The following is a 25,394-nucleotide window of genomic DNA, read 5'->3' as shown; positions in this document are numbered from 1 at the left end:
TGGCTTTAGTTATGATTTCCAAAAGAAGATCCTCCTAGCATTAAAATTTAAAAAGATTGTTACATTACTCTTCTTCTCAGCTTGAGATATCACTTCAATGAGATTTTTAAAAAAGGGTAAAGTTACAAAGCAATTCATAGCCAGCCTCTCAAAACTTTCTTCTCTTCTGCTCGGCTATTTGGTAGCACCACACACAAGTACTCGCTTGTTTATATACCCCAAAAACCAGAAAATTTTCCGGTTTTTTTGAATAAAGATCACTCATCGCTTGTCTCAAGGGCTGATTGTAATACTTCTTCTAGATACTTTTCCGCGGATGCAAACTGTCTTTTCTTGTCTTCGATTGCTAATGCAGCCAGAGCTTTGTCCTGTTTGAAGAAATGAGTAAGCAATCTACTCTGAACTGGGACTAACAATGACTAATAACTAAGAGGAAATTGATAATGCAGATCAATGAAGGCTTTGAGAACTAAAGATGAAGATTACCGGAGGTAAATCCTGGTAGCTTCTTAGAGTATCAAGGACAGGTTTCGTCATCTTCTCCAATTCCTTCCGGTGCTCTGCCATTTCTACCAGCTCTCTGTGGCTGATCTTTGGACTGTAGCCAACACGATTGAGTAACATCTGCCATCATAACCATTCATTTTGACTTTGTCAGATTGTTTAAAGGAGCCAAATTCTCCATGTAATAATAACAAACCACTCAAAGCAGGTTGGCCTCCATATGATAACGATACATAGCTAGCGAACATCAACACTGCAGTTCTTAAACGATCTAGATCGTTATCATATCTGATTACAAACTTAAAATAACTTTAACCCTGGAATCATATCTTTGAATTACTAGCAAACCTTACTAATCCATCCTGTTTCAGCTTGCTAGGAGTTGGTTCAAGTTTTTACAAAAAAAAAAAAGTCTATGATTCTTAAATCCCGCCCCATCAGATCTAATTGCAGAAAGGTATCTGATTCTCATATTCACCTATTACCAAATGAGAATGTAAAGACTGAAAGAAGAAGGCTTTTATTACCTCATACTTCTTGTACTGTTGTATGTATTGTTCCTCCTTCACTGCCATTACTTCCAAATTTGTTTTCCAATTCTCCATCTGTGATTCACAAGGGACTACATCGTCTTCTAGCTGCGCAAGGATTCTGTAACATCTCAAACAGATAAAAGTAACATAAGTTTCTTCTCAAAGGAAAAGTTTATCTGTTTAACATCCCCTCAAAAAAATGGTAAGGTTTACATGTACAGCAGCAGCGAGATTATATTAAAATTTCAATCCATATGTTTCTATATTACGAATCTTACTTCTTCAAATATGTTAGCCTCTGTATCGCTTTCCTTGTGTAGTCAAGAAGAGCATTGGACTCCTTTTGTGCTTTAGCCCTCTTCTCCTCCACTCCAGTCTTCCTCAGAGAAATGTCTCCCATTGCTACAAGGAAACTATACACATTTTCTTCTGCATCAGTTTACAATTCGAGATAGCAGCAAATCTAACGAGAGAGAGATAACAGTTCGGTCACCTGCTCAGTTCAGTGTCCCGTATGTTCAACAAATTAGCCACATTTGCAAGAACTTGAGCTGAAGAGACCACATTTGACGGCAAACTCTCTTGTGACATTCCTGCACTCTCCAATATCTCTCTAATCCTAGCCGCTACATCAACAAACACACCCAAAAAACAGTTAGAAAATGGAAAATTTTCCCCAAAAAAAACCCAAACTTTATATCAAATTATAGAGATAACGTTATCCAAAACAACAATAACAGATCAGAAACTGAGAATACCCAAGACAAGATTTTAAAATTCGAAGCAGCCAAGCGAGCAAATCAGGAGATAAGGATTACAAGCAAGTACCTTGAGCACGGTACTCTGAAGCTTTTAGACGAAAATCGTTGGCGACAATGGTGGCAGCCTGAGATTTAGCTTGAGACACGGTGGCGAGATTATACAGATGGGTGATGCTCCGATGAGTGTACTCGAAACTGGGGACTTCTTTACCGGCGGCTTCGAACTGAGAAGTGAGCCACGATTTCACTTCCGAGATCCGGGCGGCGTCGGAACCGCCTTTGGCTTCACTCACCGCCGAGAGATCACCGGTGATATCGCTCATCGTCTCTAATTCAATTTGAGGGGAAAAAAATGGTGTCTTGCTCTTGCTTCACACTGATTCGGATCAAACGAAGAAGAAAGCAATTGAAATTGAGTAATTCAAACTAAGACGAAACCTGTCACAAATTTGAAATTTTTGGGCGATGCGATCGCGTTTGTTGAAACCCTAATTTTTCCAAATTTGGGAAAGCCCGAGAGAGAGAGTCTTTGTGTTATTGGCGGATTTTGAATTTATCGGTTAGTTTTTTTTTTTAAATGGAAAAAAAAATCATTTAAATTAACTAAGAAATTACGTTTGGCTGTCGTGTCTCTTGTTGTAAATTTTAGTAAATTTTTTAGAACTGAGAATCTGAGATGGACTGTAGTAAATATTTAGTGCTCTCATATCACTTTGTAATGGTTTGAAATATTGGACTTTAATTAATCTTCGGTAGAACTAATTTAGTGATATTTATCATTCACATGTATGTGGAATCACCATCAACATCTAAATATTTTGAGATTTTGTATATAATGAAAAAACAAAATGTCTTAATGCGAGGAATTTAATACTTGTCTTAGCTGACTTGTATGTGTCTGTCTTGTTTTCTAATCATCTATCAATTACAATACTATAGAAAAAGTCTTATGCTATGCGTGATTAAAATAAACATAATAAAATATGTTTAGTTGATTTAAAATACATCAATAATAATTGACATTAATATTGTGACTAAGATATCTTAACTTTAAAACTAAAAATCTATTAGATTTTATGAATTATTATTTAGAATTAATTTTTTATCAAATAGATTAAAAGAAAAAAGTACAATATTGATACACAAAATAAGCATTCCAAAAAACATTTACTAATCTCAAAACACGAAGAAAAAGTACAAACGACAGGTAAACAAGATATGAAATACCTTGTGTCTCATCTAAAAAAAAGAATTTGTCACACAAAAATTATGGAAGTTACATTTAAAGAATTAATACATATACAATAAATTGTGATTATGATTATAATAAATAATAAATAAAATTGTGATTATGATTATAATAAATAAAAAATAATATATCATATTGTTTTATATCTTGAAATTATTTTTATTATGATTATAATTAAAGGAAAATAAAATAACATATTTTAAAAAATCTTGAAATTATTTAGGAAAAATGATTTGATCTTCTTGCGCAAAAATTATATACCAAATATTCTTTTTTTGTTCAACAAATAAATATTTTCATATTTTCATATTTTTCATATCTTGACATTATTTTAAATAAAAATATGATAACAACTATAATATTAAAATTGTATTCTTTAATATCAGCAATTTAATTTTTGAGGAATTATAATGTTATGGTAAGTACATAAAATATTTATAAATGAAATATATATAATAACTAAAAAGACATTGCTAAAATGTCAAGATATTTTTTATGTATATAATTTTGAGAGGAATGAGTGCCACTTGTGAGCTTTATAAAGTATGAGTTTGAGAGAATATTACTTTATTATATAAAAATAAATAAATACACTAAGATAATGTCAGTTGAATACAAAAAAAATTATATAATTTGCAAACTTATGTGAGATTTGAGATGTGTGTCTTACTTTTTATAGGAAAAACTTGAGTTAGAAGTCTATTATAAATTGATTATTTAATTGGGTAGTTAATGCACTAATCCTTGTATCAATTTATATTTATAAGAAGTTACATAAGCTAAATGAGAGCTACAAAAGGCAATAACTACATATTAATATATTTTAATATTTATTATGTTTCTCATTGCTATTAGTCATTCATTACAATACTAATACTATTATGGAAGTTACAAAAGTGTCAACATATAGTAGAAGTAAATAATTTCAATAAAATAAAATTTAGTACCTTAAAGATGGATATGATTATTAATATGAGAGTTACAAAAAATCTGACAGAATATGAAATTTACTAAAATATGTGAGAAAGTTCAGCAAAAATACATCTATTAATTGTTTTGAGTATTAAATTTTTTAAGTTAATATAACTATAAATATATGATAGGAATTTCAACCTAATCAAATTAATATGAGAATTACAAAATATGTGATAGAATATAAAATTTAATAAAATAAATACATTATTATTTTTAAATATAAATAGTAACTATGACTAATATAAATGATAGGAATTTCAAGCACAACAAATTATAATTATATATATATATATGTATTCATTTTTTTCTTTAAAAGACATCTACTTTTTCTCTAAATATTTATAATTCTATTTATTAAATATTTATAAATTATATATATATATACACGTTAGTTTGTTTTAGTTAAAATCAAATTGAAAAATAATGTAATAATCATATATTTCTTTTGAAATACAGAAATAAAAAGAGAAAACCATTATTTGGATAATATGCTACACAAATTAAAGAAGAAGTTGAACATCTTATAATATATAATATCAAATAATATTTTGTCTAAAATATAAATATAAATAATATAATGTATGTCATATAAATTCAGTTGAAAAAATACAGTAAAAATATTTTTAAAAAATAACAAATGTCGTAAGAAAAGAATGTAAAATAGCAGAATTTAGACCTTGTTGAAAGAGAACCATACTAGTATAAAATATTAATAATAATTAATTGTTTTGTTTATTGATGTCACACTCCAGTTTTTTTAAATATATATATATATATATATAATGTGAAGTACCATTTTGCAAACCACTAATTATTTTCACAGCAAACACACATTTTCTGGTCCAAGGTTAAAACCAACCCCTCTGTCTCTAATCTCTCTCATTTGTTCTTGAATTTTCTATCTTCAGCACAATTTTTCTATTTATTTCCTCTTTGATTAATCTTTTTAATCAAAGATTTTAGTTTGATCCACATGGGCTCAATTTTGTGCTGTTTACGCGATCGAGATACCACCAGCAGTACGATGGGCAACACTAGCACCTTCTCCGTGAAGTTGCAAGAGCTTCAGCTACAGGCCGTGAAGTTGCAAGAGCTTCAGTTGAAGGCAGACAGACTGGAGGAGCAAAGACTTCGCCGTCAAGCCAAGAAAGAATCAGCCAAATTCGACCAACGTCCATAAGTTGACCATTGCTTACATATGTTCTTGTAAGTATAAATTGTAAGAAAAAGTCTTATGCAGAGTTGCGTATATATTAATCTATATGAACCACAACATTAATTAATTATCAAACTTGCTAACTTGTTTTTCCTCGAGACTGTACTGCTTGAGAAGTGATTCCTTCTCGTCATCATTCAAAACCTGATGTCTTGGCCTCAAGACATGTTTTGTTACGTTAACTAGCAAATCGGTTATCTAACAGCACGACAAGCAGCAACCAAGATGTTATGAACCAACTGTGATAATCAAGTCGGACCAACACATGACCTAATACGTACGGTTCAATATATGTAAGAGATATATACCTCGAATAACTCGACCTTAAACGTGAAACGCTCAACGGCTTTTAGAGCTTGATTTGTTATATGACCTTGCATAGAGGTGTCAATTGGGCATTAAGCCCGCGGGCATAGCCCGTTAAGTAACATTGTGGGGCGGGTACAGGCCTTGTATTTGAAGTCCAAAAGTTAGCGGATCTCGCGGATTCGATCCGTTTGGTCTGCGGTTTTAGTGGTCATGTCCGTCGCGGATTTGCGGGCGACCCGAAGAGCGATGGAAGGTTCTTCATCTTCGTTTTCGTTATTCTCCAAATCGGACGGTGAATTGGAAGATGCTCGATCAGATGCTAATGAGACTCGTTTTTTGCGACGACTCCAAGCTTGAGTCACTAATCTCTAACCTAGCTCCTTCCTCTTTAAGAGTTCTCGGCTAGCCTTTGAGAGAGGAGGAAATTCACAGAGAACAATGGAGATCCATGTCAGTTCACAAGAGGAGATCTATAAAATCATTCAAAATCATTCACAATATCTTGTTATTCAATCAATAATTTGTCAAAATCATATAGAATCAGCTGTTATTCAAAATATAACTTTCTTTTAATAGAAAATCAAAGCACAGATTTTATGAGACTTTGGATACATTTTTACATGAGAAATCCAATAGAAAAAATCACACTTTATTATTTTCAAATATAAATAGTTACTATGACTAATAATATATGATAGGAATTTCAAGCAAAACAAATTATAATTATTTATATATATATTCATTTCTTTCTTTGAAAGACAAATACTTTAGTTAAATATTTATAATTTATATATATATTAAATATTTATAAATTATATATATATATTGAAATATACTTTAGCTTGTTTTAGTTAGAATAAAATTGAAATAATGTAATAATCATATCATGTTAATGATTTCTATTAAAGTACATAAATAAAAGAGAAAATCATTATTTTGGACAATATGCTACACAAATTAAAGAATAAATTGAACATCAATGTATAATATCAAATTATATTTTGTTTTAAATATAAATATAAATAATATAATATAAGTCATATAAATTCAATTGAAAAAATACACTAAAAATGACACATGCCGCAAGAAGATAATGTCAAATGACAACTTTTGTCAAAAGAGAATCTTAGAGGGTGTTATTGGATTCTAATTGATAAAGAATGTTGACGACTTCAACAAAATCATCAAAAATGAATAAATTAATGAAAGAATTTTAAAGATTGCTAGAAAGTATTATATAGTTTTGTTGATTAGTTTTGTGATACTTTTTATGACTATATTTTCTAAATAAAATGTATAAAATCATAAACCAATAACATAATAATTGAATTCATTAACAATAGATTCTTTTATTTTAATTGAATAACACTGAAATTTTATTGACTTTACTAAAAGTATGTATCCAATAACCCAAATTTGTTAAAATTTTTAATGAATTTTTTACAAATTACAAACTAATAACACTATAATTTAACAGAGATTAACAAAATCTTGATGTAATAACAACAAATTCTACATAACATTTATAAAGTCTTTATAATTCTATTCAAATCTCAAATCATTAACCCCTACTTAATATTAGGTAATAATAATAATTAATTGTTTTGTTTATTGACGTCACACTCCAGTTTTTTTAACTATATAAATGTGAATCTCAATTTTTCAAACCAACCCTCTGTCTCTAATCTCTCTCATTTGTTCTTGAATTTTCTATCTTCGGCACAATTTTTCTTTTTATTTCCTATTTGATTAATCTTTTTAATCAAAGATTTTAGTTTGATCCACATGGGCTCAATTTTGTGCTGTGTACGCGAACCAGATACCACCAGCAGTACGATGGCCAACACTAGCACCTTCTCCGCGGAGGAGCAAGAGCTTCAGTTAAAGGCAGCCGAACTGGAGGAGCGAAGACTTCGCCGTGAAGCCAAGAGAGGATCAACCAGACTCGAAGAAAGTCCATAGTTGACCATTGCTTACATATGTTCTTGTAAAGTATAAATTGTAAGAAAAGTCTTATACAGAGTTGCGAATAAATTAATCTATATGAAATGACAAAAAAGAGATTAGGTTTGGAGTTACAAACAAAGAAGTGAAAAATTTAATCCGATCAAGTCCTGCGAGGAAGAGCTGACTCTTATCCTTGTTTACTCTTAAGCCAGACCATGAGGCGAAATCATCAAACGTTTCAAAAATGCCATGCAGAGATGAGCTTCCTCCGTTGAAGAAGATAAATAAAATATGTGAGAAGGTTCATAAATATATGTTTATTATTTTTTTAAAATATAAAAAGTTACTATGACTAATAATATATGATAGGAATTTCAAGCAAAACAAATTATAATTATATATATATATATATATTCATTTCTTTCTTTGAAAGACATATACTTTAGTTATTGCTCTCTAAATATCTATAATTTATATATATACATATATAATAATATTAATAAATTATAGATATGTTTCAATATACTTTAGTTTGTTTTAGTTAGAATCAAATTAAAAAATAATGTAATAACCATATCATGTTAGTTATTTCTACTAAAATACATAAATAAAAGAGAAAATCATTATTTTGGATAATATGCTACACAAATTAAAGAGTAAATGGAACATGTATAATATCAAATTACATTTTGTCTTACATATAAATATAAAATAATATAATATATGTTATATAAAGTTAATTGAAAAAAATCAGTAAAAAGATTAAAGAGAAAATGACAAATGTAATAAGAGGGGAGTATTCAACTTGATGTTTTAAGGATTTGGTAGGATTTTAATATTTTAGAATTTTGAAAGATTTAGTAAGTTTTTAGGAGATTTGATTGTGTTTTAGAGTTTTTCTATTTTAAGAAAATAAAATGAAATGTGATTCTATGAGATTTGACTATTAAACTTTGGGTGATTTTATAATATTTTATAACACAATACCAAAAGAAAATCACATCAATAGTTGGAGCTATATAATGTGAGACACAATTTTTCAAACCACTAATTATTTTCAGCAAACACACATTTTCTGGTCCAAGGTTTAAAAACCAACCCCTCTGTCTTTAATCTCTCTCATTTGTTCTTGAATTTTGTATCTTCGGCATAACTTTTCTTTTTATTTCCTATTTGATTAACCTTTTTAATCAGAGATTTTAGTTTGATCCACATGGGCTCAAGTTTCTGCTGTTTACGCAATCCAGATACCACCAGAAATACGATGGGCAACACTAACACCTTCTCCGTGGAGGAGCAAGAGCTTCAGTTAAAGGCAGCCAGACTGGAGGAGCGAAGACTTCGCCGTGAAGCCGAGAAAGTTAACACATTGGTCAGACATGAATCAGCCAAATTCGACCAACGTCCATAGTTGACCATTGCTTTCATATGTTCTTGTAAAGTATAAATTGTAAGAAAAGTCTTATGCAGAGTTGCGAATAAATTAATCTATATGAACCACAACATTAATTAATTATCAAACTTGTTTGGTTTATGTTAATATCAAAAAGGAAACACAAAGCTTACAGTTAAAAAAAACAGAAAAGGTACAGATATTGACATCAAAACGTGATACAAATTAATTTCTACACACAAAGAGAGCTAAAGATATAAACAAGACGAGTTTACCCGACGCATCGGTATGTAACTTGCGAATCACTGAGCTCGTCTTTGTATGTGATCTTCATGACTTGCCCTGTCTCTAGTCCATAGTATCGCACACTCGGGTCTGTGCTCGATAACCGAGGAAGCTAACAAAATGGAGAAGAAAAAAAAAAAAAAAGTTTTAAGTAAAAACAAAACTGGCTCATAGTTCCTAAAATGAATGATCCCATGTACAAAAGCACTTGCTTACTTGTTTTTCCTCGAGGCTGTACTTCTTGAGAAGTGATTCCTTCTCGTCATCATTCAAAACCTGATGTCTTGGCCTCAAGACATGTTTTGTTACGTTAACTAGCAAATCGGTTATCTAACAATACAACAAGCAGCAACCAAGATGTTATGAACCAACTGTGATAATCAAGTCGAACCAACACATGACCTAATACGTACGGTTCAATATATATATAAGAGATATAAACCTCGAATAACTCGACCTTAAACGTGAAAAGCTCAACGGCTTTTAGAGCTTGAATTGTTATGTGACCTTGCAGAACCAGTATCAATCCAGTTATACTTTCTCGGTTAAGTACATCTGCTGCAATGACTCGCATTTCATTGACCTTAACCGTACCAGTTCCACAAAACAAAACCGCTATCTGAAATTTAAATCAGAGAAAAATTGCTCTATGCTTGTCACTTCAGTGACAACAACAAACAAAGATAGGACTTTTCAAGAGGAGCCAAGAACAGAGAAGCTAGGTTAAAACTTAAAAGTAGGATGAATGTGAAATGTTTTTTTTTAATTATTCTCTTAACCCTACAATTTACAAGTAAGTGTTCATCAATTAACGAACTGATTACTGCTAAGTGCTAACTAACTCAACCACCAAACCAAACATATACATATTTCAACTTTCTAGTTAGAGATCTATAACCTTTTAACAACATCTTTGGTTTTTTTTTTTGTCAGAAAAGACAACGATTATGTTTCAAAAACAGAGGAATTCAGATGAAATCAAACCTAACTAGGAACCAATCTGAAAAGCAGACAATATTTCTCAAAGTTTGTCAGACCAACTGTAAACTGTATTTTATTGAATCAAATAAATGGAAAGCACTTCGAATTTTTCTAAAAGCTAGTCACATGCAAATATCGAAATATCACTTTAGCATCGAATTCAGTCTTCAGATTACCTTCTTGGAAGAATCGAAGTGGTGTTTGGCAGAGATACGGAGTTGATCTACGTCAGGAAGTTCGCCGTAGAGCGCTCGGAACTGCTGGAAGGAAAGGTTAATGTCTTCGTCGGAGACATCGTATCCTCTGTCTCGTAGCATCTCCATGGTCGTTCGACGCGCCAAGTAATACTTGTGACACTCTACACTTGATTTATTAATGGACGGTCCAACAGCTATCTCTTTCCCTTTCCCCTCCATCGTCTCTCTCGGTTTCGGAGAATGAAGCAAAGCTTTGAGCAGAGTGAAGTGGATTGAAAGATGACAAGACTCGTTGTCGTTTTGAATATTAATTTGCCCGTGACGTTGTTACTGTGACAGCGAATGACTTTTTGCAATAGACTTGGATAGTAGCCAATAAACAAGCAGGTGATAAAGTCAAAGGTAATTAAGCTGTAACTTTAGCGCACTTGACTTTTCAGTTTGCTTATCCATATGAAAAAGTGTTTAGTAACTGTTTTTTTTTTTTTTTTTTTTTTAAAACATGTAAATTACAAACGTCAACGTGAAGAAACAATTGAGGCAATTAAAAGACATCACTTCTATTTCAATAACTCAATATACAAGAAAACAAACATTATATAATTCAAAGAACACAACCAAACAAACATATCTAAAGTCATAAGTCATATCTTTTCACATTTCACAACAAACATCAATCAAACGAATCCAATTACTAAAGACAACACTTGTTACAACGTATCAATCCATTCTCATTGCATCCCTCGCATCTCTTAAACCCATCTTCATGTTCCTCAAACACTTTAGTACTACCGCCACAATTAGTACACGGCACAAACCTTGCATCTCCGCAGCAATCACAAGCTCCCACGGTTTCACAAGCTGGAAAGCCTTTTAACATTTCTCCTAATTCGCCTCCATCGTTGAGTTTCTTGATCTCCTCAATCCCACCAATGCGGATATCTCTTATGAACACCTGAGGTAAACAAACCGGTTTCTCTTCCCCAAGTGCGATCTGAAGCTCTTTCCTGTATTTGGAGTCCATTGAGATGTCTCGTTCCTCTACAGCAACCTGAAACCCTCTCAGTATCGTTCTGACGCAACAGCAATCCTCATAAGTCTTTCGAATTCCTCTGAGGCTAGTGAAGTACAATACTATCTTGTTCTTGTTGTCTTCTGTCTCAAGGAAGCTTGGTTTCTCTTGGTCTTCCAAAGTCTGAGAACTAAGCGGACTCGAAGATACAGATTCTGGTAGAGTCGACTGATTTGAGTGGCAGCAAGAGAAGGATCTCGCGCTACTGGTTTTGCCTAGTTGCTTAGAAGACAATGCTTTCTTGTAAGATGAGATGATATTAGGATCTAAGTCAGAGAGAAATGATTCTTCAGACATATGTTTCCACAGAGGTTGCTTAGGCTTCAAAGGCAGTAATCTCCAATCTTCATCGTCCTCTTCGATTCTTAAGAATTCGTAAGATTCGTCCAATTTCAAAGCAGAACCATCACTACCAACGTCTCGATTCTCGATGGGTTTAGAAAAAGAATCAAACTTTTCGGCGGAACTACGCTTTCTTGTATCAGAATCCTCCAAATCGTCGAGGCCGTTCATGAGCTCCCATGTGTTGATCACTGAGTCAGGAGATAATGATTCGCGTGACTCCTCTGTTTCAGGCGTCTTCTTGTTACTACTCTTCCCGGAAACAGAGAGATGAGGCAATGTTTGTCTTTCGGAAGCTCGGTCGAGGAGAAGAGAACCGTAAGTGGTGGACGTAAGGGAGACGAAGTGGTGCGTATCACCTTTTTTAGCCGGTGGATGATGAATCGACGGCATCGGAAACGTGAAAGCTTTAGCGACGGAAGAAGAGGAGACTTCGGAGTTGAGTTTCGTCTCCGGAGATGAATTCAAAGCCGAAGTTGAAGAAGAAGTTGTTTTAGAAGCAGAGGAACCCATGAATGGTTTCGAAGCAGTAGAACAGAGAGAAGCAGAACAAATGTTAGTTTCTCAAACTCTTTTTTGATGGGTTTCTTGTACTTTTTCTTTTGTCGGAGAATAAATATAAAAGAGAAAGAGAGAGAGAGAGAGAGAAGAAACAGGTGGAAAGGAGCTGTCTATGTAAGTTAGAGGTGGAAGAGGGTGAAAACACTAAAGAAGACGATGGTGATGTTGATTCGTCGAGATCGACTTTGATTTGTTTTGATAATTAAGGAAAGTATCCAATTTGATCCTTGTTTTTAGAGCGCAAATTCGGTAAATTAATAATAACTGACCCCAAAAAACAAAGTAAACTGTCAAGATCCTCAAAATTTGCAAATATAACAGCTTCCAAAATGTGAACTAGCTAATAATACTTTTTTATAGGGAAATAAAAACAGAGCAAAATTACTTAGAAACTTTATTCTTTATAGACAGAAGACAGTGATACTTTCCTAACTTGCTTATTTAGATTACGTAACAGTAAAAACAGCATTAAAAACTGATTATAGAAAGAGGACTAATTTACTGATATGTTTTGAATTTTGATCTTTGAGCTGAAATCTACATTAACAATATAAAGAACGAGATCTCTTCGTTTATCCCATACAACGTGAATAATCAATTACATCTGTTGTCTGTAGACTCAAAAAGTTTAATATTCAGATTCCACAGGCTCCAACACATACAAAGTAAAAGTTGAAATATTGTCTAGTGAAAATGAGCTGTGCAGTGTGCAGTGCACTGATATCTTTCTGTTATATGGGATTAAGAATAAAACAGGAAACTGAATTGCACAAGGAACACTCATTGAAGAATCCTTTTGGTACTTTGCCTTTTAGAAAGACAAGCAAAACTATTTTTGTATATAAAAAATAAATAAATAACTGAAAGTAAAGAAAAATATCATTGTCATAAACAAAAGCTAGATGGGCAAAAAGAAGATATTTTAATTTCCTTTTGTGTATAAAAAGAATAAAATCTTGGTAACTTATCCGTAAAGAAAGACGCCCAAGGCGCTAAAATTAGTTTAGAATATTTCAAGATGCAACTTCTTTCTTGCTTTTACCCAAAAAAAAAAAAAAAAAGTGAATTCTATACTTATTTGCTTATAGTTTCTTCATATGCCAACTTGGAACAGTTGTCTACACTTGAAGCTATCTATGACTATGAATACCATCACCAGATATGGTGATGATCAATCTTGTAAATCTTTGAGCTATTTGAATGATGATTCTCATTTCTCAACCAGAACCAGCAGGATTCTCAAGGAATGTAACTCATCAACACATTTTGATGTAAATAGTACAATGTTGGAAAATAAGAACCAATAATAACACAGGCCTTCTCTCAAATCAGCAGAAACACCCAAACTAAGACGTGTATTATGTAATATCAAGGAGCAAACAAGTGACCTATACATTATATTTATCTTCCTCTACAATAAACCCAAATTACTCTTCAATATATATTTTGGGACGATTCTCACCGGGGTAAAAAAAAAAGAGATGAAAATCCGGAAGGATGAAGAATGTATATAATAAACAACTGATCATCCAAAATGTGAATGATGAACTCTTTCTCGGTCTCTGAGAGAACCGGCGATCTCGTCGGCGATGGACAAACATGTGAAAATCCACCCGCTCAAAGCAAACCACACCGTTTTGGTAAGAACCATCGCCATTTCTAAAGGCATCGCCATTGTTAACTCTCTCTATCTCAAAGCAAATATTGCGAGCTCAACTCACTTGGCAGAAGAGAAACCAACTACTGGCAAGATCCATGTGGTGGAGAGAAAGATAATAGTTATGAATCATGCAAGAAAACTTTGCACGGGGGACACGCGAGGATCTTTCCAGCAATAAGATGTCGCCACGTATTGATTCTGTTCACCAGCCGCGTCTCTTTCTGCTTTCTGGCCAGTTATTACTTATTAGGACATTTAGTTAGGAGACACGTCACTGTTCGACCAATAAAAAGAGAAGGTCCGACCCAGTAGTTGGTCTATTAATATATCTTAAATACCAAAATAAATGTCAGCTTATATAATTGGAAACTTTTCTAACTAAAAATTATAATTAAATTTTGGAATTTTTCCCAATAATTTGGTTAATAGTTCACAAAACAACAGAATTTTTTGCATAAAAGAATAAGAAAAATGAAGAGACACAATGAATGTTACCCATGGTATTAATAATTGAAGATAATAAATCCAAGAAACAATAATTTGATGGAGCGGCATCATAGTGGAAGCTTCCTTTTTATCATTATCGATTTATTTCTATAATCATTTTTATTTATTTTAGATAGGGCTTTGATGGCTACAAAACTATCCAAATTGGGTCTACTTATTTTGTTTCCCTTATATTTAAACCTTGCAATTCATTATTTCAATTTAAAAAAACTAAAGCAAACGATAGCTTCCACCATTGTTTGTTCTGCAACTGCAAACCTCCGGTTAAGCCTGATGTAATTTTATGATGTAACTTTGATCATCGCTGTTTCCATTATAACATTAGTTGTCTGATTTTGTGGGGGAAAAAAATGTAAAAAAGTGATGGTCCAATCGGAATCGGCTTATTGGGTCATAGTAGGCTCGGGAGGCAATGGCTCGTAATCCTTCCACCGTCAAGAGCGGAAGGTGTACGCTGCTCTGTGAAACCAGCCTCACGCGGTCTCCCCCACTCTAGAAGACATGCGACTCAAGCCTTCGCTCAAACCCCATGCCTCAACTCCCAACTTGGAATGGGCGAGCCAGAATATAGCCCACTCCGAACCCGGCCCAACGAGATCGATCCAACGTTCCATCACCTTATTGTCTCCACTTGGATCACAAGCCCACGTTACTGAACTCGACGTACAACACTTGATAACTTCACTATTATATACAACAACGAAATATTTTGTTTCTCCGATGTGGGATAAAAAGCTATCACTTAGTAAGCGTCTTAATGCAGTTCGCTTCATGTTGGGGAAAATCAGAAAATTGTCATCCTCATTCTCGGGAGATCTTTTCGTATCAAAGGCCACTAGGCCAGAACTTCGATCACTCACTTCCAAGTTTTGGATTCTCGTTGTACAAGATTCTTTGGGCATATGAGATGAGAGGATCTTAAAAAGTTCCGTTTTTATTGAGCTAGTGTAATGTGGCAAGACTATATATAGCTGTTAGCTTTGAATCTTATCATAAGATTCAATACTGATTCTCTTTGCAATAGTTTTGGATCCTTCAGCTAATGAATGTACTATATGAACTTTCTCGTTAAAAGTTTCAGACAGATTCTTGGGGAGTATGAGACCAAAGAGGATCTTATAATTTTCTGTTTTTACGGTTCTTGAGCTAGTGTAATGTAGCAAGACTATACTGATTTTCTCGAATGCTCCAATCTTTGTGGATGAATGTGGCAAGAAACTTCCCAAAAATTCTTGTGGGTTTATAACAAGAAAAGAAAACAAAGAAGAAATCCACTACTGTTTGCAAGTTTCTTTCGTCATCTCACTTTTTTGAGGTTGCTCTTCTATTCTCTTTCAGATACCTCGTATTTGCTGTTGCCTTTGAAGGATCATGCTGGTTTTGAGTCCTTGTTACTGTGCTATCACCTTAATGAAAAGAGAAAAACAAACAAGCAAGATACGAGATGACATAAGAATATAGATATAGTACAAACCAGATTTTGTGGCTCGTGGTGTTGAAAAAGGGTTTTGCTACTTACCACTATTTGAATTGTTTGAATCATTAGACTCAGGTATTAAATTCTGTCGCTCTGCTTTTTCCATTGTCTTTTTTTCCTGATGATGCTGCTGCTGCTGCTGGGGTATTACTGCTTGCAACTCGTTGTTGTTTGACTTGTTTCCTCCATATTGCAGCTCCTTGTTGTTTCCTCCATATTGCAGCTCGTTGTTGGTTACTCCATATTGCAGCTCCTTGTTGTTTCCTCCATATTGCAGCTCGTTGTTGGTTACTCCATATTGCAGCTCGTTGTTGTTTCTTCCATATGGCAGCTCGTTGTTGGTTACTCCATATTGCAGCTCGTTGTTGTTTCCTCCATATGGCAGCTCGTTGTTGGTTACTCCATATTGCAGCTCGTTGTTGTTTCTTCCATATGGCAGCTCGTTGTTGGTTACTCCATATTGCAGCTCGTTGTTGTTTCCTCCATATGGCAGCTCGTTGTTGGTTACTCCATATGGCAGTAACTCTTCTACTGAGAAGTTCTGCTGCAGATATGGCGGCTGGTGTTGTCCATATGGGTCTTGTAGCGGGTACTCGGGTTGGGTTAGCATTTTTGCTAATGAAGGATCAATGAGCTTGAAATATGAGCCGCCATTTTCAATATTTTCCCCAAAACCAAACGTAGACATGCCACATAGGACAGCAGGTGGTTGTGCAACGGATGGAGCTTCTGGTGCAACTGTTGAAAATGCAGGATAGTAATCTATGGAGGAAAAAGAAAAGAAAAGAAGAGTGGTTCATAGAAATGTTTTAATGTAAAAGAGTAGTTTAAACCATAAAAAATAAAGAGAGAAAGGTTGAGTCTTTTCTTTACAGGAAAGATGATTAGATATAGGGCATTGATTTGAAGCTGCTGGTACAATGGGGTGAGCTCCAAGATTACCTATGGGGGAAAGAAAAAGAGAGTGATTTATAGAACTGCTTAAGTAGAAGTCTTAAAACAAATGATAGATAAAGAGAGAAAGATTGAGTCTTTACAAGGAAGATCATAAGGTGTAGACCATTGATTTTGCTGACAATTAGGAGTCTGCAACTGGTTAACTACAAAACAGAGAAACATAAGTAATCGAGTTTTCGTGCAGCTGCAGTCATGACGTATAAGATACGCAATGCAATAGATATCAAACAAAACAAACTCAATATTGAAAAAAAGAGTGAAAGGTTGAGTCTTTTCTTTACAGGTAATACCATTGGATGTTAACCATTGATCAGTAGTTGGTGGTGCAAAGGTTGGAGTTCCAAGATTGTTACCTATTGGGAAAAGAAAAGGATAATCATTCATAAAAATGCATGAGTAGAAGAAGTGAGAGAGAGAGAAAGATTGAGTCTCTTCTTTACAAGCATAAATATTAAACTGATGTTGCTGATCATTAGGACTCTGCAACTGGTTCACTTCCTTAGATGTCAAAAGTGCAAGAAATAGAGTTTTTCGAGTAGGAATATTTATCTTGTGACTTTACCTGTTGGACCATTTGTATCACCCAATGCCAACATTGCAAAGCTTGAAGGGCTCACCTCTGACGACATATCAGCTGCACAATACAATGCAAGAGACATTAAACAAAACAAAAAACAAACCCAAATTTTCAAGAAGTTATGTACTTTGGATATGATGCATCATTAGAAGAGAGGTTTACAAGGTGTATTAGCTAGTTCCTCCAAGAGAATTTGATCAAGAAAATTCATGACTGCAGCTGCACAAAGACAAAAGAATAAGCGAATCTTTCAACAAAATCGAGTGGTAAAACAATCCAAATTAAAGTAGAGTGTGCATGGTCTCTGTTTTTTTATACGTACGTGGTGCAGTAGTAATATCAAACTGACCATCACCCAACATCAAAATTGCTTGCTTTCGAAGGAAACTGTTGCACATCTTTATCTGACGCAATACTTCGAGGTTTAAGTAGTAACGTTTGAAAAACTCCGGACTCCGTTCCTGAAGCCCCTCCCAAACTAATATATAGAGAAAACAAGAGAGTTCAAGATTTAATAAAGAAGCACGTAATCAAACTGGCATAGAAATTATAAGATATATTACTCGCTGTGGTGATATAGAGAGGAATCTGGTGATTGTCACGGATATATGTCACCGTTTCTTCAAAACTCATGTACTTCGAAATACATTCTTCGATTTCGTTCCTAATCTGAAACAGAACAACAACAATCGCACGATATGAAACAGAGTAGGTGTGTAAGTGTAATAATAAGCTACAGTCTGCAGAGAATCATGAATTGTTTTTTAGAGTCTGTGTAGCTAGAAAGTAAGAAATTTAATACATTGTCTGCGGTCTCAGCTGCAACATCACTTAGGGAGCTGGAGTGAAGATTGTGACTAGATGGTTCGCTCATAACTTCTTTTGAGGGAACCTGATGAAGAAAAAAAGATTAGGAGTCTCTCTATTTCAGGAATGAAAAAGAAAGTGAAAGATTTGTTAGGTTGAATATATATTAGCGATAAAATCGGATCGGAACAAGAATTAGGATTTAGAGAGTTTTTTACAAACGAAACCGCCGTCGTTTAAAGATATGAAAAAAAAACAAAGAAAAGAACCGCTTCGGCGTCGTTAAAGAGAGAAAAAGAAGGAGAACAAAAAAAAAAAAAGAGAAGACGACGAACGAACCTGGTTTTGAGTATTTCTTGTTGTTGTTGGTCTTTTGTTTTTCATTGGAAAGGATTCGAGAATATTCATAGTCTTCGATTCTTCACGCTTACTTGGCTTCATATATCATCAATTCATCATCATCTTCGGGTGCTTCTGTCTTAAAACAGTTTCGTATGATGCTTGCAGAGTCGAGCTGGTGAAACCGATGACAAAGAAGATTTTTGTAAGATATAGAAACAAATAAAGCTTTTGTGAAGAAAAAATTGAGAGAAACTAGAATAAGAAGAATTAAATACTTGAAAGGGTTTTCTTTTCGCCTCCAGCCCCCTAATTCCGTTAAATAACCAGACTGAATATTAATTAATACCTGAAAGGGTTTAACGGAAGAATTAATATTTTAATATAATAATAACCCTAATTCCGTTAAAATATAACCTGAATATTTTTCTCCCGCATCTCTCTCCTATCACTTAACTGTTACTTAAATTGAAACGAAAAGAATTATAGATCGAATCTTTTTACTATTGTGTCGACAATAACCGAATGGTACTTTTTTTTTTTTTTACAACAACCGAATGGTACTTTATTTAACCAAAATTCACTAAAAAATATTATATTTATAATATTGACTAAAATTAAAGAAATTCTTTAGAAATCGACCCTTAAATTTTTTTTTTCTAAAAATACCACTATTATTATTTATAAAAATGACACATTCTTTTTAATTTTTCCAAAAATACCACAACCACAAATTTAAGGGTGTTATTTTATTTTATTTTAGGTTTAGGTTGATAATTTTAAAAGTGTATAGTTTTTAAAGGTAGGGTTTATATATTGTTTATGGGGTTTATATTTGATTGTTAAAAAATTTAGTTTTAATTTGTGGTATTCTTGGAAAAAAAATATTTTGATGATACTTTTTAAAAATAAAACTAAAAATAGTATTTATGAGAATTCCCTTAAAAGTTAACTGTTTATGTTTATTTCTGTAAATAAGTTTTTCTCTAAAACTAAACCAAATCCGAATCGAAATACTGTAAGTTCTATCTGAAAGAATCTATTTTTCCAAAACCGAAACCTAAATTATCCGAACCAAGTAACCAAAGTCTTTCTTTTTTAGTTTTGATATTAACCCACCTGTAAGCTATGTACTAATGGATCTGTTAACCAAACTCTTTGATGTTGTCTTTACTAAATGGGCCTCACATTATCCGCAACAATATACAAATCCAGAACTCAAAACAAAAATATCAAGGAAGAAGAAATCATAAACAAAAATGGGAATTTGCTGATTTTCACATAATGAACTATATAACAAGTGACAACCAATCATCATCATCTACATATTATCTCCCTTCTTCATTATCTATAGCAACCCTGTATTTACCAGAAGAAGCATTCCTACAAAGACCTTATAAAAAACACTGAAGTTGTGCAGGAAAGTGAGAAAGAAAGACACAAAGGGTCAGACCGAGGTTGTGATATCATTGTATTTAGGACGTGACCGATCCGTAGATATCACTTCTTCCATTGCTTTCCTCTTATTACTACTACTCACAATCGTTTCAAGTTGTTCGGATTCAAGTTCTTGATGGAGAGGCAAGATCTCAATTACTGCTTCTTCTTCTTCTATCTCCGGTTTAGAAACTTCACTCTCCTCTTCTTTAGCTGATTTCTCACTTTCTTTCTTCAATTTGGTTTTCATCATATGTGGTTTCAACTTGGTAAGATCAGCCAACTTTACTGGTTTCAAGAAAAACTCTTCAGCTCCTTCTTCAAGACATCTGTTGGAAGGAGGCAACCACAACTTACATCAAAACTAACTCCACATCCATTGCATAAAAAAAACCACAAAGTTCAACACAGTTTTAAGTTAAAAAAGACTTTGATGTTCTTCATACCAAAAGAATCAAATAATACCCCACTTGACTAATTCCAACTCACAAATCAGCAAGACTCAGTTTTTTTAATCTTAAAGAAAACCATTACCTGGAGATTCTTGCAGGAACGTTCTCTGAAGACATTATGACTACAGGTATGCTTTTAAATGCCGCTGATTCCTATACACAACAATCATGTAAAATTTTCTCAGAAGCAAATTAGATTTGTTTTTCATCATATACAAACAAATGGCATAAAAGAAAGTTTTTTTAATTTTTTTTTGTGTGAGTGGGTGAGAGAACAATATTCTAAAATGAGATTTTCTCCATTTGACATTCTCACTTTTTTAAAAACTCAAAAAGATTAAAACTTTATTTCTTTTTCTAGAAAACGAATTTTGCCAGAGATGGGAAAAGACAGTAACCCAAATTGAGAAAAATATACCTTAACTTTCTTGAGCAAATCGTAACCAGTCATGCCAGGCATACAGTAATCTGTAATTATAAGATTTATTTCAACTTCCTGTCCAAAAGCCAGCACAAATTACAACCAAATTTCAGTAACCTGTAAATTTCGAAAGTAACCAAATTGAAATCATGGAAAAAAGATAAAAAAAAAAAAGACTGAACCTGATGAATATGGGGTGATGTAGAGAGCACATTAGGGTCTTCATCATCTACTCTCAAACCAAGAAATTCGAGAGCTTTAGAGCCTGAATCAACTGTAGTCACTGCAAAACAAGAACCAAAACACTATAAAAAAAAATGAAGCTTTCTCCAATACATAAAAGCATAAAGCTTTCTTTAAAAATTTTACCTTGACATGAAGACTTTTGGAGCAACCTCTCAATCATTTTCCGATCAAAGAGACTATCATCAACAGCTAAAACATGGAACTGTGACTCTGTTTCCATACCCATTGCTGATATATTGAATCGAAAACCTTTTTCAAGATCTGGAATCTATACAATCTACAAAACCCAGATGCAAATTTTTCAACTTTCCTTATTTTTGTTTTAAGAAGAAGGAAAAGTTTCCGTTTTTTCTTCCCCCGGAAATGTTGAGAGTTCTTCTTCTTCTGAATGGAGCTTATTAAGATAGGTAGAGAAATATAAAAAAGGGGTCTTTGTATGTTTCACCCCAAATCTCGGAGAGAGCGAGAAGAGAAGAAAAGGAAAATAAAACTAAAATTTTGGGATCTAGCTTTGGTTTATACGAAGTAAGCAAGTTTTTAAGGGATCAAAGTAATTTGTTAAGGAGACAATGGAGAGAAAGAAACTTTGGTCATGGATTAAAATAATGGAAAGAAATCTCTTCGAAGATTTTAATTGATTTGTTTACTTCACCATAGACTTTTATTTATTTTTTTAAAAGATAAGAGGATGATGTATTTAAATATGTATATACTACCACAACCACATGCAATTGCAATTGGTGAAGGTTATTAGTTTTTTTGAGGTTTTTTTTTTTTTAATGTTTTTAACTTACCTTGAGTTTGGTTTATTACTGTTTTTATTTACAACATTTAGTATATATATATATATATATATATATATAATAACACAAAAACTTTGAAATAATTTGAAATTGTCCTAAATTGAAAGAGTGATCTAGCGTTAAAGGTATTTTCGTCGGACCACGAAAATTTAAATATATCATCGACCCTAGAAAGAGTGATCTAGCGTTAAAGGTATTTTCTATTTTTGCATTTTATGTTGTGGGGTTTGTGGATTCATGCGAGTCGATGTGACGTGTTATGCTGCGTATCATTTACTTATTGGATGTAATTTTTTTATGTTGTTTTTGTCTCTGTTTTTATGGGTTCCGCATCATATAATCAGTTAATCACAGTATAAATGTGGGTGGTCTGGTCTAGGATTATATAATATTCATATTAGTAAATTATATTGATACAATGTTACATATAATTGGTAACATAAAGTCAGTCAAAAAAAATTTAGTATTAGAGATTAATAAAACAAAAAAAACAGAGATGAATATTAGATGTTTAAAGTATACTATTATAATGGTACTCTTGATATTAGAAGTATTATTGATATGTATACAAATCCTGAACTGTATATTAATTAGAAAATAAATGTTAACCTAAAGTTGAAATAGTGGTGCCGCCGTTCCTGCGATCGTATTATACTTAGCAATAAGATTCGTTGACAAAAGCATTAAGAAAATTTACTAACAACAGTTAGGTAGTGGCAAAGACATGGCAATGTTCACTTGATTCTCTGCCAAAGATTTGCTTCCCATGGCCATGCCCATCATCGCCACTATCACCATCCATCCATCATCAATCATCATCTTCATATGGACAACACGTATCCAAAGTATGGTAGACACATGAAAAGCCCCTCCGATTACCATACTCTCTTATTGGTCTAGTGGGTTCCATATTGTCCATCTCACTTTCCGCAAAAAAATGACAATGGCTTTTTTTTATTATCTTATTTGTTAACAAATTATTGGCTATTTCAGTTTCTTAAAAGTTAAATTATATTTGCTCGTTTCACTCATATATTTATTTATTCTATGTAACAATTTAACATGTTGCATTGTTGACCTGATTAAGATTAATGTACGTTTCACTCATATTAGTATTTATCTATGTAATAAAATATGTAGCATTGTTGACTTAATTAAGATTTAATTATGTGAGAAAAATCGTTATACGATTAATATTATATAGATTAGATGTCTAAATCAAATGTCAACATAAAAAAAAAATTAATTGATTAAATGAGACTTTTTTTTATGGGAATAGTTTTTAATATTTGTAACATAACCACATACAAAACGTATATTTTCAAATAGAGAGTGTCATATTTAAAATATGAATTTATCATATGGTCAGAACAGTCTCTCTCGGCCTAACAAACATGTCGTTAATTACCGCCACACTGAATTTTAAACAAAAAATTGAATTCAACCATCGAAGAGATCAAGAAGCAAGAGTCAAAGGATCGTGGTGTTGACTAAAAAAGCGATTCGATGAATTAATGAAGTTATCATGAAATTGTAATGCACGATGTGTCGGGAAGACATAACTTTCAATTTCAAAAACCCTAAAAAATAGTCAAATAGATCTTCAATGGAGATCTTGTCTCTTGAAACTTCAGCAGAACCGTCCATGACTCTTTGATGATAGAGGACCCCTCCCCCGCTTCAACACATTCATGACTTCATCATCACAACTTTTGACCCTACAGTTTTACAAAACAGACAAATTTGAAGAAGACGACGTCTATGAAATTAGTTAGTGGGGGTTAAAATGAGAACACTAAGGGGATGTAAATCGGACCAGACACATACATTAACTAAAAAATAAATTGTAACAAATGTGTAAGTCAACACAAGTAATCAGTTGAGCTTTGTCTATAATTAATTGTGTCTACGTTTTTAAAGTTCTACAAAAACAAAACAAACTTAGCAGTATCTCTTTCACATTAAACAAAAAAAAAATTACGATGATTGTAACTTTTACCACGCAGATACATATATGGAAATAGGAGTGACGGTGACCAGTACCTTCATGTCTTCGGGCTTTTTTGGCGTTCATGGTAGTGCTCATTTTCTTCTGTTTCTCTTCTTCTTCAACAGTAAAATCAAAAAGAATAATTAAAAAAAGAAAAAAGAGATTAACGAGTTGGTGGAATCTTTGTGTCTCTATCATCTTGTCATGAGTCGTGTGTTATGTGTATTGTGAACTCACTGATTAACGACGATAAAAACGTTTTCGATAATTTATCATCACAATTTCTAGAATCCGTCTAATAATTAACCAAACAAATTAAAGTAAATATTTGACTTGTCCTACACATATAATATAATAAGTACACACGATCTTTACTTTGAAATTTTCCTACACTATGATTTGACTGGTTGAAAGAAACCTATCGGTGTAGTTATCAAATCTTATTCGGCGAATATTTAGTATTTGACTTGTAATTTTGATATTATTTGAGGCTAAGCACAAAATTATATCCATGTGCATAATATTATAAGATTTAAGATTGGTATAAATGCAAAGTCAATGTCACGAATATTATTAACGCATAGAGAGACGTTGGCATGTGACATGAGAGAAGATACGGTGGATCGTATCTGGTGGCCTCCATCTTTGCTTTATGTTAATATATTTTATAACTTTTTATTTTCTGGCTAATACTAAAAAACAAAAACAAAAACTTTTTAGGGAGGGAGTTAAGCATTAAGAAGTTTCTCGAGCAGTGACGAATTTTTACAAAGAAAAAAAAAGTACAGATTTAAGAAGTAATCGCAAATATTGGAGTGCAAGTCGGGGTCGGGTTGGGTGCGTGTTACGAGTACTTTAGACTTTAACTGTGTGATATATTAACGCTATATGAATAATATGTTACTTAAAATCACTCAATTAATAAAACAAAATGAGTATGGGTACGTGTTACGAGTGGTTGTATCCAATTGGTCTTATAATTCACAAAATATGTCATGTATCGATAAACTCACATTATTATTAGTATAGGTGTTTATTTGTTTGGGTGTGTATAAATTAGTATCGAATCACGTTAGTCACGGTGATATCATGAACAATAACTAGATTATATATATTAAAAAGGAGAGGTTATGGTCTTAATACGTTGAACCAAACCTCAGCCATTATTTTTAAAAGATACGACCGTACCTTGAGATCTATTTTGAGAATATTAACAGCTCGACTTGTCGACAAAAATAATAAGAAACAATTCGAGTGATATAACTTTTGCATCATCCGATAACTTCGATCGTTTGTGCGATGTCATTTTTCCCTCTGAAATTTTTTTTTGGATTTTAAAAATTAGTTACATGTAAAGTAACTAGAGTAGAAACGTTTTCTGCTTTTAATATCTCTA

General features: G+C 32.9%; 7 protein-coding genes and 1 non-coding gene across 8 annotated transcripts; 1 reads left to right on the top strand and 7 right to left on the bottom strand.

The window, feature by feature from the left end:
- Nucleotides 1-15: 15 nt before the first annotated feature.
- LOC104793043 (AUGMIN subunit 1) lies at nt 16-2,367 on the bottom strand. Its single transcript, XM_010519321.3, has 6 exons — nt 1,866-2,367; nt 1,531-1,663; nt 1,316-1,450; nt 1,032-1,155; nt 487-624; nt 16-368 (listed from the first exon to the last, which is right to left on the bottom strand). Exons 1-6 carry the CDS (start codon nt 2,119-2,121, stop codon nt 258-260), a joined length of 897 nt encoding a protein of 298 aa, XP_010517623.2. The 5' UTR covers nt 2,122-2,367; the 3' UTR covers nt 16-257.
- Nucleotides 2,368-8,490: 6,123 nt separating this feature from the next.
- LOC147942994 (uncharacterized) lies at nt 8,491-9,026 on the top strand. The gene is made up of 2 exons (XM_087454045.1): nt 8,491-8,579; nt 8,689-9,026. Exon 2 carries the CDS (start codon nt 8,708-8,710, stop codon nt 8,903-8,905), a length of 198 nt encoding a protein of 65 aa, XP_087310171.1. The 5' UTR covers nt 8,491-8,579; nt 8,689-8,707; the 3' UTR covers nt 8,906-9,026.
- Nucleotides 8,984-10,618, bottom strand: LOC104793042 (DNA-directed RNA polymerases IV and V subunit 5B-like). The gene is made up of 4 exons (XM_010519319.2): nt 10,330-10,618; nt 9,615-9,791; nt 9,389-9,502; nt 8,984-9,284 (listed from the first exon to the last, which is right to left on the bottom strand). The coding sequence occupies exons 1-4, from the start codon at nt 10,567-10,569 to the stop codon at nt 9,159-9,161; spliced, it is 657 nt and encodes a 218-aa protein (XP_010517621.2). The 5' UTR covers nt 10,570-10,618; the 3' UTR covers nt 8,984-9,158.
- A 267-nt stretch (nt 10,619-10,885) lies between these two features.
- On the bottom strand, nt 10,886-12,548 carry LOC104782618 (uncharacterized protein At5g39865-like). Its single transcript, XM_019244336.2, has one exon. It carries the CDS (start codon nt 12,275-12,277, stop codon nt 11,045-11,047), a length of 1,233 nt encoding a protein of 410 aa, XP_019099881.2. The 5' UTR covers nt 12,278-12,548; the 3' UTR covers nt 10,886-11,044.
- Nucleotides 12,549-13,518: 970 nt separating this feature from the next.
- LOC147942993 (uncharacterized) lies at nt 13,519-14,133 on the bottom strand. Its single transcript, XM_087453925.1, has one exon. The coding sequence runs from the start codon at nt 13,998-14,000 to the stop codon at nt 13,851-13,853; it is 150 nt and encodes a 49-aa protein (XP_087310051.1). The 5' UTR covers nt 14,001-14,133; the 3' UTR covers nt 13,519-13,850.
- Nucleotides 14,134-14,848: 715 nt separating this feature from the next.
- Nucleotides 14,849-15,155, bottom strand: LOC147942992 (signal recognition particle RNA). The gene has a single exon (XR_015560531.1).
- Nucleotides 15,156-15,666: 511 nt separating this feature from the next.
- Nucleotides 15,667-18,960, bottom strand: LOC104699380 (uncharacterized). Its single transcript, XM_010414693.3, has 11 exons — nt 18,650-18,960; nt 18,306-18,395; nt 18,067-18,172; nt 17,826-17,981; nt 17,666-17,722; nt 17,489-17,560; nt 17,217-17,279; nt 17,007-17,069; nt 16,843-16,911; nt 16,012-16,731; nt 15,667-15,898 (listed from the first exon to the last, which is right to left on the bottom strand). Exons 1-11 carry the CDS (start codon nt 18,749-18,751, stop codon nt 15,795-15,797), a joined length of 1,602 nt encoding a protein of 533 aa, XP_010412995.2. The 5' UTR covers nt 18,752-18,960; the 3' UTR covers nt 15,667-15,794.
- Nucleotides 18,961-19,899: 939 nt separating this feature from the next.
- On the bottom strand, nt 19,900-21,992 carry LOC104793040 (two-component response regulator ARR8-like). The gene is made up of 5 exons (XM_010519317.3): nt 21,329-21,992; nt 21,142-21,242; nt 20,957-21,034; nt 20,621-20,691; nt 19,900-20,415 (listed from the first exon to the last, which is right to left on the bottom strand). The coding sequence occupies exons 1-5, from the start codon at nt 21,429-21,431 to the stop codon at nt 20,097-20,099; spliced, it is 672 nt and encodes a 223-aa protein (XP_010517619.1). The 5' UTR covers nt 21,432-21,992; the 3' UTR covers nt 19,900-20,096.
- Nucleotides 21,993-25,394: the final 3,402 nt, after the last annotated feature.

Source organism: Camelina sativa, chromosome 6 (genome assembly GCF_030686135.1).
Source record: "Camelina sativa cultivar CO46 ecotype springtype chromosome 6, ASM3068613v1".
Taxonomy (NCBI): Eukaryota; Viridiplantae; Streptophyta; class Magnoliopsida; order Brassicales; family Brassicaceae; genus Camelina; species Camelina sativa.
This window is presented reverse-complemented; position numbering and strand designations above follow the sequence as displayed.

Coding starts and splice junctions, on each gene's coding strand:
- LOC104699380 (XM_010414693.3), bottom strand. CDS start 18,751: ATGAAGCCAAGTAAGCGTGAAGAATCGAAGACTATGAATATTCTCGAA. Junction 18,173..18,305: donor CAGCTGAGACCGCAGACAAT/GTATTAAATTTC, acceptor GTTCTGTTTCAG/ATTAGGAACGAAATCGAAGA. Junction 15,899..16,011: donor TTCAAACAATTCAAATAGTG/GTAAGTAGCAAA, acceptor CTTTTCATTAAG/GTGATAGCACAGTAACAAGG.
- LOC104793042 (XM_010519319.2), bottom strand. CDS start 10,569: ATGGAGGGGAAAGGGAAAGAGATAGCTGTTGGACCGTCCATTAATAAA. Junction 9,792..10,329: donor ACTTCGATTCTTCCAAGAAG/GTAATCTGAAGA, acceptor TTTAAATTTCAG/ATAGCGGTTTTGTTTTGTGG. Junction 9,503..9,614: donor TTAAGGTCGAGTTATTCGAG/GTTTATATCTCT, acceptor TTGTATTGTTAG/ATAACCGATTTGCTAGTTAA.
- LOC147942994 (XM_087454045.1), top strand. CDS start 8,708: ATGGGCTCAAGTTTCTGCTGTTTACGCAATCCAGATACCACCAGAAAT.
- LOC147942993 (XM_087453925.1), bottom strand. CDS start 14,000: ATGGCGATGCCTTTAGAAATGGCGATGGTTCTTACCAAAACGGTGTGG.
- LOC104793043 (XM_010519321.3), bottom strand. CDS start 2,121: ATGAGCGATATCACCGGTGATCTCTCGGCGGTGAGTGAAGCCAAAGGC. Junction 1,451..1,530: donor CGGGACACTGAACTGAGCAG/GTGACCGAACTG, acceptor AAATGTGTATAG/TTTCCTTGTAGCAATGGGAG. Junction 369..486: donor GCTACCAGGATTTACCTCCG/GTAATCTTCATC, acceptor TTCTTCAAACAG/GACAAAGCTCTGGCTGCATT.
- LOC104782618 (XM_019244336.2), bottom strand. CDS start 12,277: ATGGGTTCCTCTGCTTCTAAAACAACTTCTTCTTCAACTTCGGCTTTG.
- LOC104793040 (XM_010519317.3), bottom strand. CDS start 21,431: ATGGGTATGGAAACAGAGTCACAGTTCCATGTTTTAGCTGTTGATGAT. Junction 21,243..21,328: donor CCAAAAGTCTTCATGTCAAG/GTAAAATTTTTA, acceptor CTTGTTTTGCAG/TGACTACAGTTGATTCAGGC. Junction 20,692..20,956: donor ATTTGCTCAAGAAAGTTAAG/GTATATTTTTCT, acceptor TGTTGTGTATAG/GAATCAGCGGCATTTAAAAG.